The following is a 13,972-nucleotide window of genomic DNA, read 5'->3' as shown; positions in this document are numbered from 1 at the left end:
ACAACAAATTGTTACTATATTAAGCTTGAGATAATCATAATTCATACGTAAAAATATTATCAATGCCATATTGCCATTGTCACAGTGATTTAATTACTTAATGAGCAGGAATGTTGTATCCGCCACGACCCAAGTTCTCTTCATAAGCACCTTTCTGTAGTGGTGGTGGAGTTTTCCGAGGAGGGCAGCGACGACATATCGGGCCAACTTCTACAACCGTGGTATCATTTTCTCCTACAGAGTACAACAGAATACACTTTGATTAGGGATAATTATAAATTTATAATTGTAATTATTTTATTTTATTTTTTTATTATTTTGACGCATAGTCGTAAATCGTGATTAATAAACCTAATGGACCAGTGGACAAAACTGAACTCTAAATTTACGGCCCAAATGCATAATGAATGGCCCAAGTATGAGCGATACCACCCAAATTTGCACAATCATAGCTAAAAAATTCAAAATTGTGGCATGCAGTCTCAGGTGCAATATTCTATAGTTATATTGTTATCTAGTACAATAAAACATTCAAGTAAGCTGAAAACGCTCTGTTAAATTGTGACTCAAAATCTAGTAGGGTTTGACTTTGAACGCAGATATCTCTTAAACTATAAGCGATTTTGAGGTGATTCAAGTTGGAGGTGATAGCTTGGATCAAGAGCTTTCCAACGATAGGTCATATGCCCAATTCCGATAAGAAACGTGAAAGTTATGACTGTTTTACGAAAACCTGACGAAGCTGGAAATTTGCAACAAGGCTGCGAGCTATAGCTCTGCTATAGCTCTATGCGAGTGAGCTATAGCTCGGACCTATGAGGCCTTGCGGCAGGCATGAGCTAGCTGCCGAGCTATAGCTCGGTAGTTAGGTTATTCTAGAATAATTTATGGAATATTTCCTAGAATTATATATTTTCTATGACAGCTATTTGAGTATACTTGGGGAACAATCTTAGGTTTTTATTAGAGTTTCTTTGTGTTATAAAAGGACCCTTTAGTTGATCAATTAGATCATATAACTTTTGAGCCATTAGATTTAGGACTCCTTGTATTATTCTCTCGTTCTTTCTCCATTATAGACTTATAGTGAAGAGGCTCTCGAATTCCCTATCCGTGGATGTAGGTCTATTTTGACTGAACCACGTAAATCCTTGTGTTCTTTATTTATTTTTTTTTATTGCTTTTCTCGTTCTTATTTTTCATTGATTTGTTCCGCATTAATCAAACGCAATTACACCCTTATTTCCTAACACGCTCAATTTTCGAATGTCAACTATACTTAATCTAACAAATTTTGTAATAACTAAAAGTAATACATACTCTATATTAGACTATTAGTTAGAGACCCTAGAGTTGATTACATGCCAAGCTTCAAATTGTTACATTTTAAACATCGGGTTAAGTCAGGCTAGGTCAGACAATATATGACTCACTTAGAACCTTAGAGGTGATCAAAATTTGGGTTGGACCTGACCTTACAAAGAAAACCTATGCTCAAACCCATTAAAAAGTGTCGGGCTTATAGGGCCAGGTCAAGTTTTTTTTAACTAAAAATGTGTGTTTTTTTTTTGCTTGTCTAAACCCGCCCGTTTTTCAAGCGAATTGGGTCGGGCTTGTGAGTCGGGCCATAGTTGATCACTTCTAGACTCACTGAGCTAAGCTATCCCATATAATGGCCTGACCAGTGACCAATTGGGTCAAATAAAGTCGGGCTACACTTGATCAACTCTAGCGACCTTAAGGTCCACAGTGATGATCAAATAATGCATGTACGTGAGCCTGCGTAACAAAATTGCATGAATTATAGTTATGGAAAGTTAAAAAGATGAGGATTGTTTATTACCAGAGTGTTCGACAGATTTGGGATAATCTCGAGCAGAAACTTCTATTGTATGGAAGACAAGAAATATAAGGCAAAAACATAAGAGAGCTCTTGAATAAGCCATTTCCACGCATTCACTGTTTAAGTTGATAATGGATTGGTATATTATAGAGTATAGGGATCTCACGTTTATTTATAATCTAAGAGTAGTAAAAAAAATCCGTATAAAACAAACAAATTTTGTACAAGTTTGAAAAAATGGTATTAATGTAACAATAAGTCAATAATTCTATCTTTCTTACAAAACAAAGTCAATAATCCATCTATCCCAAAAATAGTGACATTGCTTCTTCTCTTTGAATTATTATTAGTCAAAAATTTAAATCACATATGTGGCTTGAAACTATGTGAGTTGAAAGCTTGAACTTAACCTCTTTATTGTTCACACATAAGTTGTAATATATTGGAGGAGGAGGTGAAAATCTCCATGTTATAGAATAGTTTTTTGGTGTTTATGCAGCCACAAGAGGGTGAGAATCTTCTCAGAATTTCCTGGGATCGGAAGGGAAGCTCTAACCACTTGAGCTATCTCTCACTCCCCCACATTATAGAATAGTGATTCTTATAATTACTAGTTTAACCAAAATGTGACCACAAGACAAGATTTGATGCGAGCTTACAAAATATACGTATATGGCTTTATTAGGTGACAATGTTGAATGGCATGATAAGAATTGTTCTTTATATACACAATAATTTCAAATATATGTTTAAATTAACAAATTTAGGGCTTGTTTGACATTGTTTTTGGTTTTCAATTTTCTGTTTTTTCGAAAACAAAAAAACAAAAACCAAAAACCAAAAACAAGAAACAAGAAAAGGTGTTTTCATTTTTCTGTTGCCAGTTTTCAAAATTATCATTTTTTAATAAGTTTAAATAATTTTTTATTCATTTTATGACATGTATCATATAATTTTGAAAAACAAAAAACAAAAAAACAGAAAACCACAACAATGCCAAACGAGCCCTTAGATTATCAGTTTTCAATTGTAACTGAATCATAAATGTTAAAACTTAAAAAATACGGTTGTGATACATGCATGGCTCAATGCTTACATCTATGCACTAATTCCATTTTCTAAATTGTTATCAATTAAAGCAACCAGTTTCATCTCCTTTTTTTTTTTTTTTTTTTTTTTTTGTAAAAGCATTATTCTGTACTTAGCACATAGCAACATTAATTTATATACTAGTATTCGACTTATATTTACCCCTTTACTCATACTTAAACTATCAACGAAATCTATTATCTTTCCTTAAAAAACAAAAGGAAACTATCATAGGGTAGGAATGTTACTTACTTAAGACAGAGACAGGCACCACTGGTCTTTATCCGCCAAGATCCATCAGCTTTACCATGAAATCAAGATCTAAATTGTCATCAATGGGGTAATATGAGCTGCGTGGGATAATTCAATGTATCATAACCATCAATACCTAGAAATAAATTGGATGTCGAAGGAGACTACTTTTGCCAAACATAACTTTGCAAATGGCTTGAAACGGGTTCCCTTAACGTTTTCAAACAGTGTTATAAGTCATAGAAATGACTCGAATGAGTAAGCAGCTGATGGAGCAAGTAGATGAGCTGGCGAAATGTACCTGTTCACTTAAATTTCGAAAAGACCACTAGATTGACATTTCCGATAATAGATCAACTAAGACTAGCTAGATACGGAGTATATTAATAAATCAAATGAATTCAATAAATCTATTGCATAGTAGTTCACACCTGCTATAAGCATGTTTTGGCCTTATCCGTGATTCCTAACTTAAACTTATGAGCTACTCGTATAACTTTTTGCTCAACGTGTCTTTAGCTCTTTCTTTCACCATAGTCTGCACAAAGAGCTCTCCTGCTCGATATGATGAGCGTACCTACAAGGGAGGAAATAAAGAGAATCAAAATTCGTACACTCCAGGTGCCGCCCCCATAACATTCATTATCAGCATAATAATAATATTAGGTCAGATAAAAAAAATTTACACTTAGAAAAATGGATGGAGCATGTTTATGGTTCAAATGTTCAATAGATAAGAGTCTACAATGACCAAGGAAGTAATCAAAGTGTTGTCTCTAATAGATCTCTTATATTTTATTTATTATAAATATCATGATGGAAACATAATTAATTTAAGTTTCCAAGGGCGTTCAGAAATTCCATGAGGTTGTGGAGGCACATGACTAGCTTGAACACTACTGATTTTAGCAGTCCAAACTAAAGAACTCTTCGAACTTTCAGCAATATATGAGATAGAACTCAAAAGTACTCACCTTAATATTCAAATAAAACAGGGTAATATGCTTACAAGTGGGCCACTAGCAACATAGCGAAAACCTAAAGCTTCTCCATATTCCTTCCAAAAAGCAAATTTCTCAGGAGTAACATACTCTTTAACTGTGAGGTGCAATGGTGTTGGCTGCAAGGTAAAAAAAAGTTGAATAGCTTAAGTTCTCAAAGAACTGGTATAGCAGATAAAATTTCATGAAGGTAAGTAAATTAGGGATAAATATAACGTTTAAGTTGAACTTGGTGAGTACAAAAAATCAAAGCACAACACAAAGCCAATAAATTCGGCACCTGTAAATATTGTCCAAGTGTCAGAATGTCAACATCAATGGCTCGAAGATCAGCCATGGCTTCCTTTAATTCCTCATCTGTTTCCCCAAGCCCTAGCATGATAGAAGTTTTTGATCCCATCCTTGCTAATTTAATGAAGACGTTGATGCTTTAAATGTCACTCAAAATCCTAATATACTTTAGACAAATCAACAAGTTTCCAAATCCTAAGACTTCTAACCTTAATCTTATATTCTTTCATTGCTATAATCGTTAATGAGAACTAATTAAAGTTTGTTGGAATTCCTTGAACTTTATTGGTAACTTCTATTCTTAGGTTTGGATTTCCAACTAGAAAAAGGACTAACTCTACATATAGTGAGGGTTCCTTCAGGTATGCATTACTAGGCTTTAGATTTTGCCTTTTGTAAGCCCTATATTGTCAAGGGCTATTTAATCAAGCACCCAAGGAACACTTTTTTTGTTGAAACATTTACCTTCAAATCATAATAATTAATAAATGAAACAATAACAATTTTTAGTGCTTACATATACCAAAAGGCACGATGTAATGCAAAAAGAAAGTAAGGGGACAGGAATTGAATAAACTAATAAGAAATTTACCACACAAAAAAAGTGTATTATACATACCCCCAGCTTACAACAGTGGAAGCAGTATTCTCTGGTTCCATTGGATCAGGTGGCGCAGGATTTCTGCTAGTTTTAACAGCACAAAATCTACAACCACGAGTGCAGGTATCACCAAGAACCATGATCGTGGCAGTTGCAATTCCATCCCCACCTCCATTCCAACACTGTAATGTAAATTTCAGATAGATGGTAAATGATCTTAATACTTCATGTGCTAATACCCTTGGAGAAATTTAAAGACTATACTTCTAACTACACTCATCATTCCCTAAGCAACATTATTTCCCAATTTTATAAAGTAAATTCTAGTAGGATTAGTTTTTAAATTAGATCTTTGTATGCCATGAATATATAAATAATTTAATGCAACAACAAACAATTTGGCATGAAGCAACAATATCCTACAGTTCTTGGACTCATCGTTTTAACTTAAGAACCCATGTCGGATCCTCCAGACATGGGCAGGAGCAGGACACTTCAACCCTTTATTTTCAGCCAAAATAATGAAAAATTTTCAAATAGCAAACACTTGGACATGTTACCCGAGCCAAACTCTCCTTTCCCAAGATTACCATACAGTCACAGATAATCATTGAAAAAGTAACAAAAAAAACTACCTCTCCAATGTTGGGGCACTGGGCTTCCTCACAAACAGTGTGGAGATTTAAGCGAGAAAGAGACTCTTTCACCTCCTCGAATTTCTTCCCCTGAGGAGCTTTCTGCCTCAACCAATTCGGTTTCGATACATTTGGGTCTCTCCCTGTGTAGGGTCCCATTCCTCCTGGATAAGGACCCAATTTCAACTTTGTCGTCTCCTCAGATTCTGGCAAGTCTGCACTTATGGCCATTCCAGATGAAGTACTCAGCTTCGACGTAACTTTGCACCTTATGTTAGATGGTTTGTAACAGGCCCGTCCCTGAGCCATGCCAGGAGGGGCGATCACCCTCGGCCTAGAGAGAAAATGTCTAATTTCTAGTTCCATCAGAAAATTAATGATTCTGCAACCCATTAGCAACCAAATATGATTCAATTATCAAATTAAGCTCAAAAAATCACATAAAAAATTTTAGGAATAATGTCTAATTTTTAGTTACATCACAACATTAATTAGTTCTGCAACACATCAGCAATCAAATATGATTCAATTATCAATTTATGCTCAAAAAATCACATACTACGTAATAAATTTTAGGAATAAAATGTCTAATTTCTAGTTACATCACAACATCAATTAATTCTGCAACACATCATCAACTTTCTAGTTACATCACAACATCAATTAGTTCTGCAACACATCATCAACCAAATATGATTCAATTATCAAATTATGTTCGAAAATTCACATAGTAATTTCAGGGATAAAATGTCTAATTTCTAGTTGCATCACAACACTAATTAGTTCAGCAACACATTAGCATCCAAATATGATTCAAGTATCAAATAAAGCTCGAAAAATCACATAATTTTAGGGATAAAATGTGTAATTTCATAACAACATAAACGAGTTCTGAAATACATTAGCAGCAAAATATGATTCAATTATCAAATTACGGTCGAAATATCACATAATTTCTACCCTAAGTGTGTAATTAATTACATTACATAACAGAAATAAGATTGGTTAAAACATGTAATACTCGTTATTACCTTAGTAAATTGAAGTAATGAGTGTTCCTGTCAAAAAAAAAAAAGAGTAATGAGTATTGCCGAAAGCTTCAGATGATGAAGGTGCTGAGTTTTGCTGGAGGAAGACGGTAAATATGGCTGTGTAGAAGAACACAAGTAGTTTTTTTTTTTTTTCTACATTATACCCTTCTAAAGCCAAAGTTCTACAAGGTGCCCTTCAAACTTGAGTATTTGGGTTTTTCTACGTGGTACCCTTGAGACTTGAGTTATAAAATAAATAACTCTAACATAATTTGACTCAAATCGGCACTATCTAAATGATCTACTTATCACTTCTATATTTATAATAGACGGAGGAATCACCAATCTTCATTATTCGCTATTTAGTGAAACTTTTGTATGATTGTTTGAGATGAAAGATAGGAACTCTTTTTTGCTTTTACTTAACTAAAAGAGCTTGTTTTAGAGGGGACTCAAGCTGTTAGTCCTTTTTTTTTTGCAATAAACATGCTAGTGGTGTCTTTGAGGCAGCTAAATAAGTAATTTAGATGGTGTTGGTTTGAGTGAAATTAATTTAGAGTCATTTATTTTACTACTCAAGGGTAGCATATAGAAAACTCTAAAAACTCAAGGGTATAATATAAAATAAACTACTCGTAATAACTTAAGGTCACCTTGTAGAAAGTTGAATTTAGGAGTGTACAAGGTAGAAAACTCAAAACTCAAGGGTATCATGTAGAAAAACCCTTTTTTTTTTTACTACTCCCTTCGTTTTTAAATATTTGCTTCACTTTTCAGTTTTCACTTTTCATTTGCGAAGTTGTGGAAGAAGAATAGGAATTTTTTTTTTTTTTAAAAAAAAAAATTATTGATTTGCGCATTGAAAAATGTTCTATTTAAGGTTTTGGAGGCTATTTTAATTAGTCTTTAAGGGTCCAAATTGAGTTCAAATTTGGCAAAAATATAACTTAACTTTTTTCAAATACACCATATACTCATGAGTTATTACTAAATATACTATATACCCTTAATACAACAAGATAATAAATGGAGTTTGATTAATTATGCCGCCACAAAATCACCCCAAACCATTTCCCTACCATCGAAATCATCCCTTCTCTTCCCTAACCCTTGAAACCACCCCAAATATCCAGAATCTGAGAATCATATATATCCATATGATTGGTTTTGGGGTGGGGAAAGGAGATCTAGGGTGGTTTATTTTGTGGGTAGGGCAAGGAAAGGTAGTTTGTTTCGAGCTGAGGGTGGGGGAAGGAGTCTGGGATGGTTTCAAGGCATAAGTAATTCTAAAAACTAAAAGAGCTTACATTTTTTAGTCGCAAAGGATAACATTTGGTGCATTTATGAGAAAAATCAGAGATACATGGTGTATTTTAAAAAGTCCAAGGGTATGTGCATGGTTAATAAACAAAAAAAACTCGGGGATATATGATGAAAACATCGTATTTTATATAAGAGAGAATTAATAAGGTGTTATATATATGGATATCATCTCTATATGTAACACCTTGCTAATAATTCTCTTTTAGTTGAGGATCCACTTCATCATATATGGCCAAGTTCTCCACCATTATGGACCTGGAACCTTAGTGGGAATAATTGTATGTGCCTTGGTGAATCTTAGCAAACCAAGCTCTTCATCATCATTAGTCATAATTCAACGTACATAATTACAAGTAACATACATTTTTACAAAATTTACAGAAACGTACAACAACATCAGAAAGCCCCCTAATGATTTACACCATGCTTCACTTTTGATTGCTGCAATTTTTTGTATGTACCATAATCCTAGACGTATTCATAAGATGGTTTGCTAAGGTAGGAGGAAAAAAAAAAAAAAAAAAAAAAAAAGGACAACACATTACATATATAGAACTAGTAATATGTCCCTCAAAAAAAAAAAAAAAAAAAAAAACCTAGTAATATGTACTACTACGTACATACTATCTATGCAACCTTAAGAATTTGATGTTGGTTAGGATCGATAGTGATCACCTGGCTACACATGGTCTGACCACCCTTGTAGAGGCAAGCAACCGTAACATTACTAACATGGTCGATGTACTTGCCTTGTCCATCAAGAGGTCCGTCTTGTGACGAAGGTCGTAGCCTCCACAACCCGAACCCCTTTCTTCCTTGGCTCGCCGGTGCTGGCATTCTCAACTAATAACGCTAACTCTTTAGCTCTTTAATTTGTGTGTGTTTTCTTCCAAAGTGCCAAGATATACCAAGGTTTAGAGCATTTTACTCCTTTTATAGTAGGTGAAGATTATTCCATGGACTAGACTAGACTAGACTTGCTTGATTCTTAAAAAAAGTATAAATAAGATATGCTAATAATTTTAGATTCCAGAAAATGAAATAAATAATTATTATGAAGTTTCTAATATTGATTTATCTTGATTTGAACTACTCACTCCCTTACTTTTTGCAAATTCGTAATATGCTCTTGAGATTACCCAAATCAACACTTTTGTTCATTAAATTGTTGACTGTTTAAAGACGACATTTGGCCATCATCCATTGACGTAATGGTGTAGGAGTAAGAGCATCATAAGTATCATTAATTTTATTTATTTAGATATTTTCATGTAGCACCAAGCTAATTAAGGGTCTGTTTGCATTTACTAAATTGAGTTGAATTGAACTGATTGGAGCTGAAATGAACTGAACTGAACTGAGCTGAAATGAATATTTTATGAGAGAGGGAAATTAGGAATTGAACTGAACTGATTGTAGCTGAATTACTGAACTTGACTGATTATAGCTGAACTGAATTGAAATTAAGTAAATGTGAACGAGACCTAAGTTAATCTTAATCCAAGAGTATTTTATAATATGTCATGCACTCATGCATCATTGTTGTGTTATGTGTCCAAGCAACAATGCAACGGGCCAAGAAAAAAATCTTGGACTAAGATAGAATTTTTCAATAGGATCAAAGTGCAACACAATAACTCATAACAATAAAAGAGTATTCATAAAGGGATTCCAAATTCGGAATGAAAGAATTTTGATGTCTCCTTAATCTTACTTTCATGGCCAATTCACTCCCGAAGGGCTACAAAAGCTTACTCAAGTTGTAAAACTTTGGACCAATTGTCAATTTAAGCATCTTTTTTCTCTAGAACTCTTTGGCATAAATTTTACCTAGTAGTCCATTAGATATTGGAGAATATATTCTTGTACATCGACTTGTGACTTTAGGCTGGATAAACACGTATGTTATAGCATATGTTCTCCTAGTAATTAATGTATTAATCATCAACTACAAGTTTACAAACGATTAGTACAGTTTATTTACCAAGCTTGGATTGTCTATAATATTGCCACATCTTGGAGCTGAGATATGGTTGGTTGGTCACTTGGTTGATTATTTGTTATTGATAGAGTATTAAACAATTAATATTCTTTCGATCACACCCCCTCAAACAAATTATACTCTATCAGTTATATCCTCAGAAATACTACAAATTATTTTTATTATTAGCGATTGTTTTACAAATTAATAAAATAAAAATATTCAATGCAAATTAGTACTTGTAAAAAATAAGGTGATTTGAACGGGACCTAATGTATTCACACTGGCAATCTTGAGATGAGACAAATTATGAAATGAATAATGAATTTGGAATCGGTAGGGGAGTAGGTTAAGATGCTTTGCTTTTCCTAAAGATTTGGTACCAACATTACAACTTTTCTAAAATGAATCAAGGTCTTCAAGGCCTAATACGATTATTCTTGATCATGTCGATTTATTATTATCGAAAGCGTTAGTATAGATCGAAAGATTCGAAACTATTGAACAACACTTTGTTTACTAAAAAAACCACTTGAATGGAATTAAAAAATCCTATAAAGGTGAATTATGATCTAGCTAATTAATGCAAATTTAATTACTATACTATGGATATTTCCTCCTTCATGCTAGTAGAGAATGAAGCAAACTAAGAGAATCACAAGTCTATACTTGAGTTGAGAGTAAATGGAGAAGGTAAAGGAATTCACTACTCCCAATCAATTGCAAGATAGTGGAGTTTGAAATTGGGCGATACAAAGTGAGTTACTCACCACTTTTAGTCCTCCACCAAGCATGTTTGGTTATTTAATTTGTTACTCGTTATATGTATACTTCGTATATAATTAACTCTAGCCTCACAATTTAAACTACATAAGAAATGTTCAACTTACGATCAGTATTAACAGCTTATTTTTTTTATATGTTAGTAGAATGTTATTGTGTGAAGTAAAAATTCATAAAATCATTAACTTCTTTTATAGATTGTACAAAAAAAAATTCTAATAGCTTCAAGAAAAAAAATTGAAACCTATCTATAGACTATAGTAAAGGCCTTATTTCAATCCCTTCAACAATAAGGCCACCCATCAAATGATGCCCTTTAATCTCCTTCATACTCATCTTGACAGCCTTACCATCTCTACAAGAGTCACCACAAAAGAAGTGTCCTAATTCGATTTCCATCCATCCATCATCGCGTGCACCTGGAAGTTTTAAATTACTTTCCTCCGACCCATGATTCACCCTTGATGCAAGAATTTCCGTTCGATTATAGTATATTAACCATTGCATTTGATGCTTCTTTCCTTCATCTTGGCGAAGATACACAGTATTATGGCTCACCACATCACTACCCACTTCAATTGATACTTCCATAGGCATTATTTCCAACCCATATGCACGTTTAGACACTTTGAAAATTAGATATGCTCCATAAGTTGTGTTTGGTGATAGCATATTAAGTTTCAAATAGCCTTGGATATCTAACCATGATGTGGTTCTTAGTTCCGCGCTTTCCTTGAACCTGAAATTAAGAAAACATATACGCAAAGATATAAGATTAAATCTCGTTTACAACTCTATTTCATTTAACCTTGTGACGAGAATGGACTAGAGATAATAAACCTTGATTGAGGAGTGTGTTTCCAGGCCCAATAAATTGGGTCATCAGCCCATGCAATTGACAGATCTCTTGCTGATAATACGTAAGATTTGAGTCCAGTAATCTTGTCTAAATTAAAAATCTGCATGGCAGCTTGTCATATGTTAGCTAGACATTATAAAAAACAATAATTTACTTTTGGTTAAAATTAATTTGATTTGACAAATATTTTTACATAAACTGATAAGATGAATTGACGTTACATAACATGCATTAGTGCTTGACATTTTGACAAACCATTTACAAGTTTACAACTGCCTAAATATTATAATCACGAAAGTGTCATAAATTATATGAATATATGACAATATGGCAAATTTTCAGAAGCATATAGGGTATATGTAAAAATAGATTTATAGGAACAAACAAACATGAAGGCTTATCTTTCAAAAAAAAAAAAAAAAAAAAAAAAAAAAAAAAAACATGAAGGCTTTATTATCTTCCCTTTATTCACTTTTTTGAGTTTTTCAGATAACTCATATCAGATAAATGGACTAAACTAATAAATTGGGCTAAAATAAAGGCTAATAAGAAGTTCAAAACCATTAAGGTAAGTGAATTTTGGATGAAAATAACATTAAGGTACATTTATTTAAAATAAACGAAGCACATTAATTTAACAATATGGCCATTAAAAAAAAAAAAACAATATGGGTCATATATACCGGCCACTTTTGCTTGTCCACAAATAGGCCGACTATATTTCTTTGGTTATTTAATGGTAAGGAGAAGGCCCAACTTAAAAGAAGTGATTTTAGAAAAAACTTAACTAAAATGAGCTTGGTGAAATTCGACCCTTGACCTCATACTTGAAAGTCGAAAAACTAGCCAATTTGTCTAGTCATTTATCTCATCCATTCTATATTGTACTCGAGATATATAGAAAATATATATTCCTATGATATTATATTATTATACTTCATCCGTTTTCTCTTACTTAATCTAGTTTGACTTTTACACTATTCACAAATATACCTTTGACTTTCTTTTTGTGATTATGGAGTACGAAAGAAATATATTAAAATATTGTCATCATATAGGATTTGTTTGAATCATCTCAAAAACCCTTGCCTAACACATTATCTAATCGGTACTCCCTTCGTTTTTAAATACTTGCTCCACTTTCCTTTTCTGGCCGTTTTTAAATATTTGCTTCATTTTCTTTTATGGAAAGCTTTTACAATATTTAATTCATTTCTCACATTTAGTGGACCCAACATAATACTCTCTCTCCTCTCATTCCTCCACTACTTTTGTTTTTTACAATTTTTTATTTTCTCAACTACCCCACTATCTTCATATTTTATCATTTTCTCCAATTTCTCCTAAAACTCCGCGCATTGAGAAATGGAGCAAGTATTTAAATTTGATGATTAAATTTACATAGTATACATTAACAAGTGAAATAAACAGACGTAGTATAAAATCCATCATATAAAGCCAATAAAGGTATATCCAGCTCTAAATGAGCAACTTATATTATGAGTAAAAAAAAACAAGTAAACCGAGAATAATCATGTACTAGTACTTATCATTTATCATGTATATGATGTATGCACCTAAATAGGCTAAATTAAGGCACATTTTAACCATAGAATGTATTTAAAATAGACACTCAAAGGTAGGTAGGGTTAATAAGTAAGATATGGATAAGGTAATTTGTTTCTTAACTGACCTTGTTACCACCATCTATGAGAAGAGAGTTGCAAAGCAAAAAGAACAACTCTTTTTTTGAATCCCACTTAAGCAATTCCGGACCAGCCCTTGAAACTATCTCATGGTAATCTGATGGTAGGAAGCTCTCCCATACACAATCCAACTTAGCCACTGACCGGAGCTCGGAACACACCGCCGTAGACCGGCAAACATCCCATGGGGAGGAAAGGGAAAGAATTGTAGTGACACAATCTTCAGGCAGCTCATTTAAGCTCATCATCTTCATATGTTACACAAACTATTATATATCCAAAAACTATGAATTATATACAAAATAATAATGTAACTATATACTATAGTTTAATTTGTGCATTATTCAATTTATGTGTGCTTAAGCTATTTGATTCAAATAAATCTGCTTGCCTTAGCTTGTTTAAGACAAGCTGATTTTATTTTATATAATTTTTTTTTAGTTTTCTCCATGTGCATAAAATGTTAAGTGGGGTAGTTTGATAGAAACTTGAGTGGCCAACTTGCATCATGCAGCTAAGTTTTGATGATATATATGCACGGAGTATAAAAGTATTGTACAACGTAAATAATACGATT

The 13,972-nt window shown here is 33.0% G+C and overlaps 3 protein-coding genes across 4 annotated transcripts; all 3 read right to left on the bottom strand.

Annotated features, from left to right (window-relative positions):
* Window positions 1–3,186: 3,186 nt before the first annotated feature.
* LOC145626541 (lipoyl synthase, chloroplastic-like) lies at window positions 3,187–4,616 on the bottom strand. 2 transcript variants are annotated; one of them, XR_014111023.1, is made up of 4 exons: window positions 4,466–4,616; window positions 4,194–4,304; window positions 3,616–3,761; window positions 3,187–3,492 (listed from the first exon to the last, which is right to left on the bottom strand). XR_014111023.1 is itself a non-coding variant. In XM_081678989.1 (3 exons), the coding sequence occupies exons 1-3, from the start codon at window positions 4,583–4,585 to the stop codon at window positions 3,669–3,671; spliced, it is 324 nt and encodes a 107-aa protein (XP_081535115.1). In that variant the 5' UTR covers window positions 4,586–4,616; the 3' UTR covers window positions 3,534–3,668. The 2 variants fall into 2 exon arrangements, 1 of the variants encoding a protein (XP_081535115.1); XM_081678989.1 differs by lacking the exon at window positions 3,187–3,492 and having other exon boundaries at window positions 3,534–3,761.
* Window positions 4,617–4,728: 112 nt separating this feature from the next.
* On the bottom strand, window positions 4,729–6,879 carry LOC145626540 (lipoyl synthase, chloroplastic-like). Its single transcript, XM_081678987.1, has 3 exons — window positions 6,744–6,879; window positions 5,713–6,094; window positions 4,729–5,259 (listed from the first exon to the last, which is right to left on the bottom strand). The coding sequence occupies exons 2-3, from the start codon at window positions 6,076–6,078 to the stop codon at window positions 5,086–5,088; spliced, it is 540 nt and encodes a 179-aa protein (XP_081535113.1). The 5' UTR covers window positions 6,079–6,094; window positions 6,744–6,879; the 3' UTR covers window positions 4,729–5,085.
* A 4,064-nt stretch (window positions 6,880–10,943) lies between these two features.
* Window positions 10,944–13,791, bottom strand: LOC145626539 (F-box protein PP2-B15-like). The gene is made up of 3 exons (XM_081678986.1): window positions 13,383–13,791; window positions 11,671–11,789; window positions 10,944–11,569 (listed from the first exon to the last, which is right to left on the bottom strand). Exons 1-3 carry the CDS (start codon window positions 13,647–13,649, stop codon window positions 11,086–11,088), a joined length of 870 nt encoding a protein of 289 aa, XP_081535112.1. The 5' UTR covers window positions 13,650–13,791; the 3' UTR covers window positions 10,944–11,085.
* Between the last annotated feature and the right edge of the window lie 181 nt (window positions 13,792–13,972).

The sequence above is a fragment of the Chenopodium album genome, chromosome 4, assembly GCF_948465745.1.
Source record: "Chenopodium album chromosome 4, dcCheAlbu1.1, whole genome shotgun sequence".
Lineage (NCBI taxonomy): Eukaryota > Viridiplantae > Streptophyta > Magnoliopsida > Caryophyllales > Amaranthaceae > Chenopodium > Chenopodium album.
The sequence above is the reverse complement of the archived record's forward strand: the minus strand, read 5'-3'. Positions and strand labels throughout refer to the sequence as shown.

Bases quoted from the DNA above. Each gene is read 5' to 3' on its own strand.
- LOC145626539 (XM_081678986.1), bottom strand. From the start codon at position 13,649: ATGAAGATGATGAGCTTAAATGAGCTGCCTGAAGATTGTGTCACTACA. The intron at 11,790-13,382 runs GTCAGTTAAGAA...GCTGCCATGCAG, and splicing joins TCATAGATGGTGGTAACAAG to ATTTTTAATTTAGACAAGAT. The intron at 11,570-11,670 runs GTTTATTATCTC...TCTTAATTTCAG, and splicing joins AAACACACTCCTCAATCAAG to GTTCAAGGAAAGCGCGGAAC.
- LOC145626540 (XM_081678987.1), bottom strand. From the start codon at position 6,078: ATGGAACTAGAAATTAGACATTTTCTCTCTAGGCCGAGGGTGATCGCC. The intron at 5,260-5,712 runs GTAGTTTTTTTT...TTTACATTACAG, and splicing joins AGTGCCCCAACATTGGAGAG to TGTTGGAATGGAGGTGGGGA.
- LOC145626541 (XM_081678989.1), bottom strand. From the start codon at position 4,585: ATGGGATCAAAAACTTCTATCATGCTAGGGCTTGGGGAAACAGATGAG. The intron at 4,305-4,465 runs GTGCCGAATTTA...TTTACCTTGCAG, and splicing joins CACTTGGACAATATTTACAG to CCAACACCATTGCACCTCAC. The intron at 3,762-4,193 runs GTAAGCATATTA...CCTCCCTTGTAG, and splicing joins ATGTTGCTAGTGGCCCACTT to GTACGCTCATCATATCGAGC.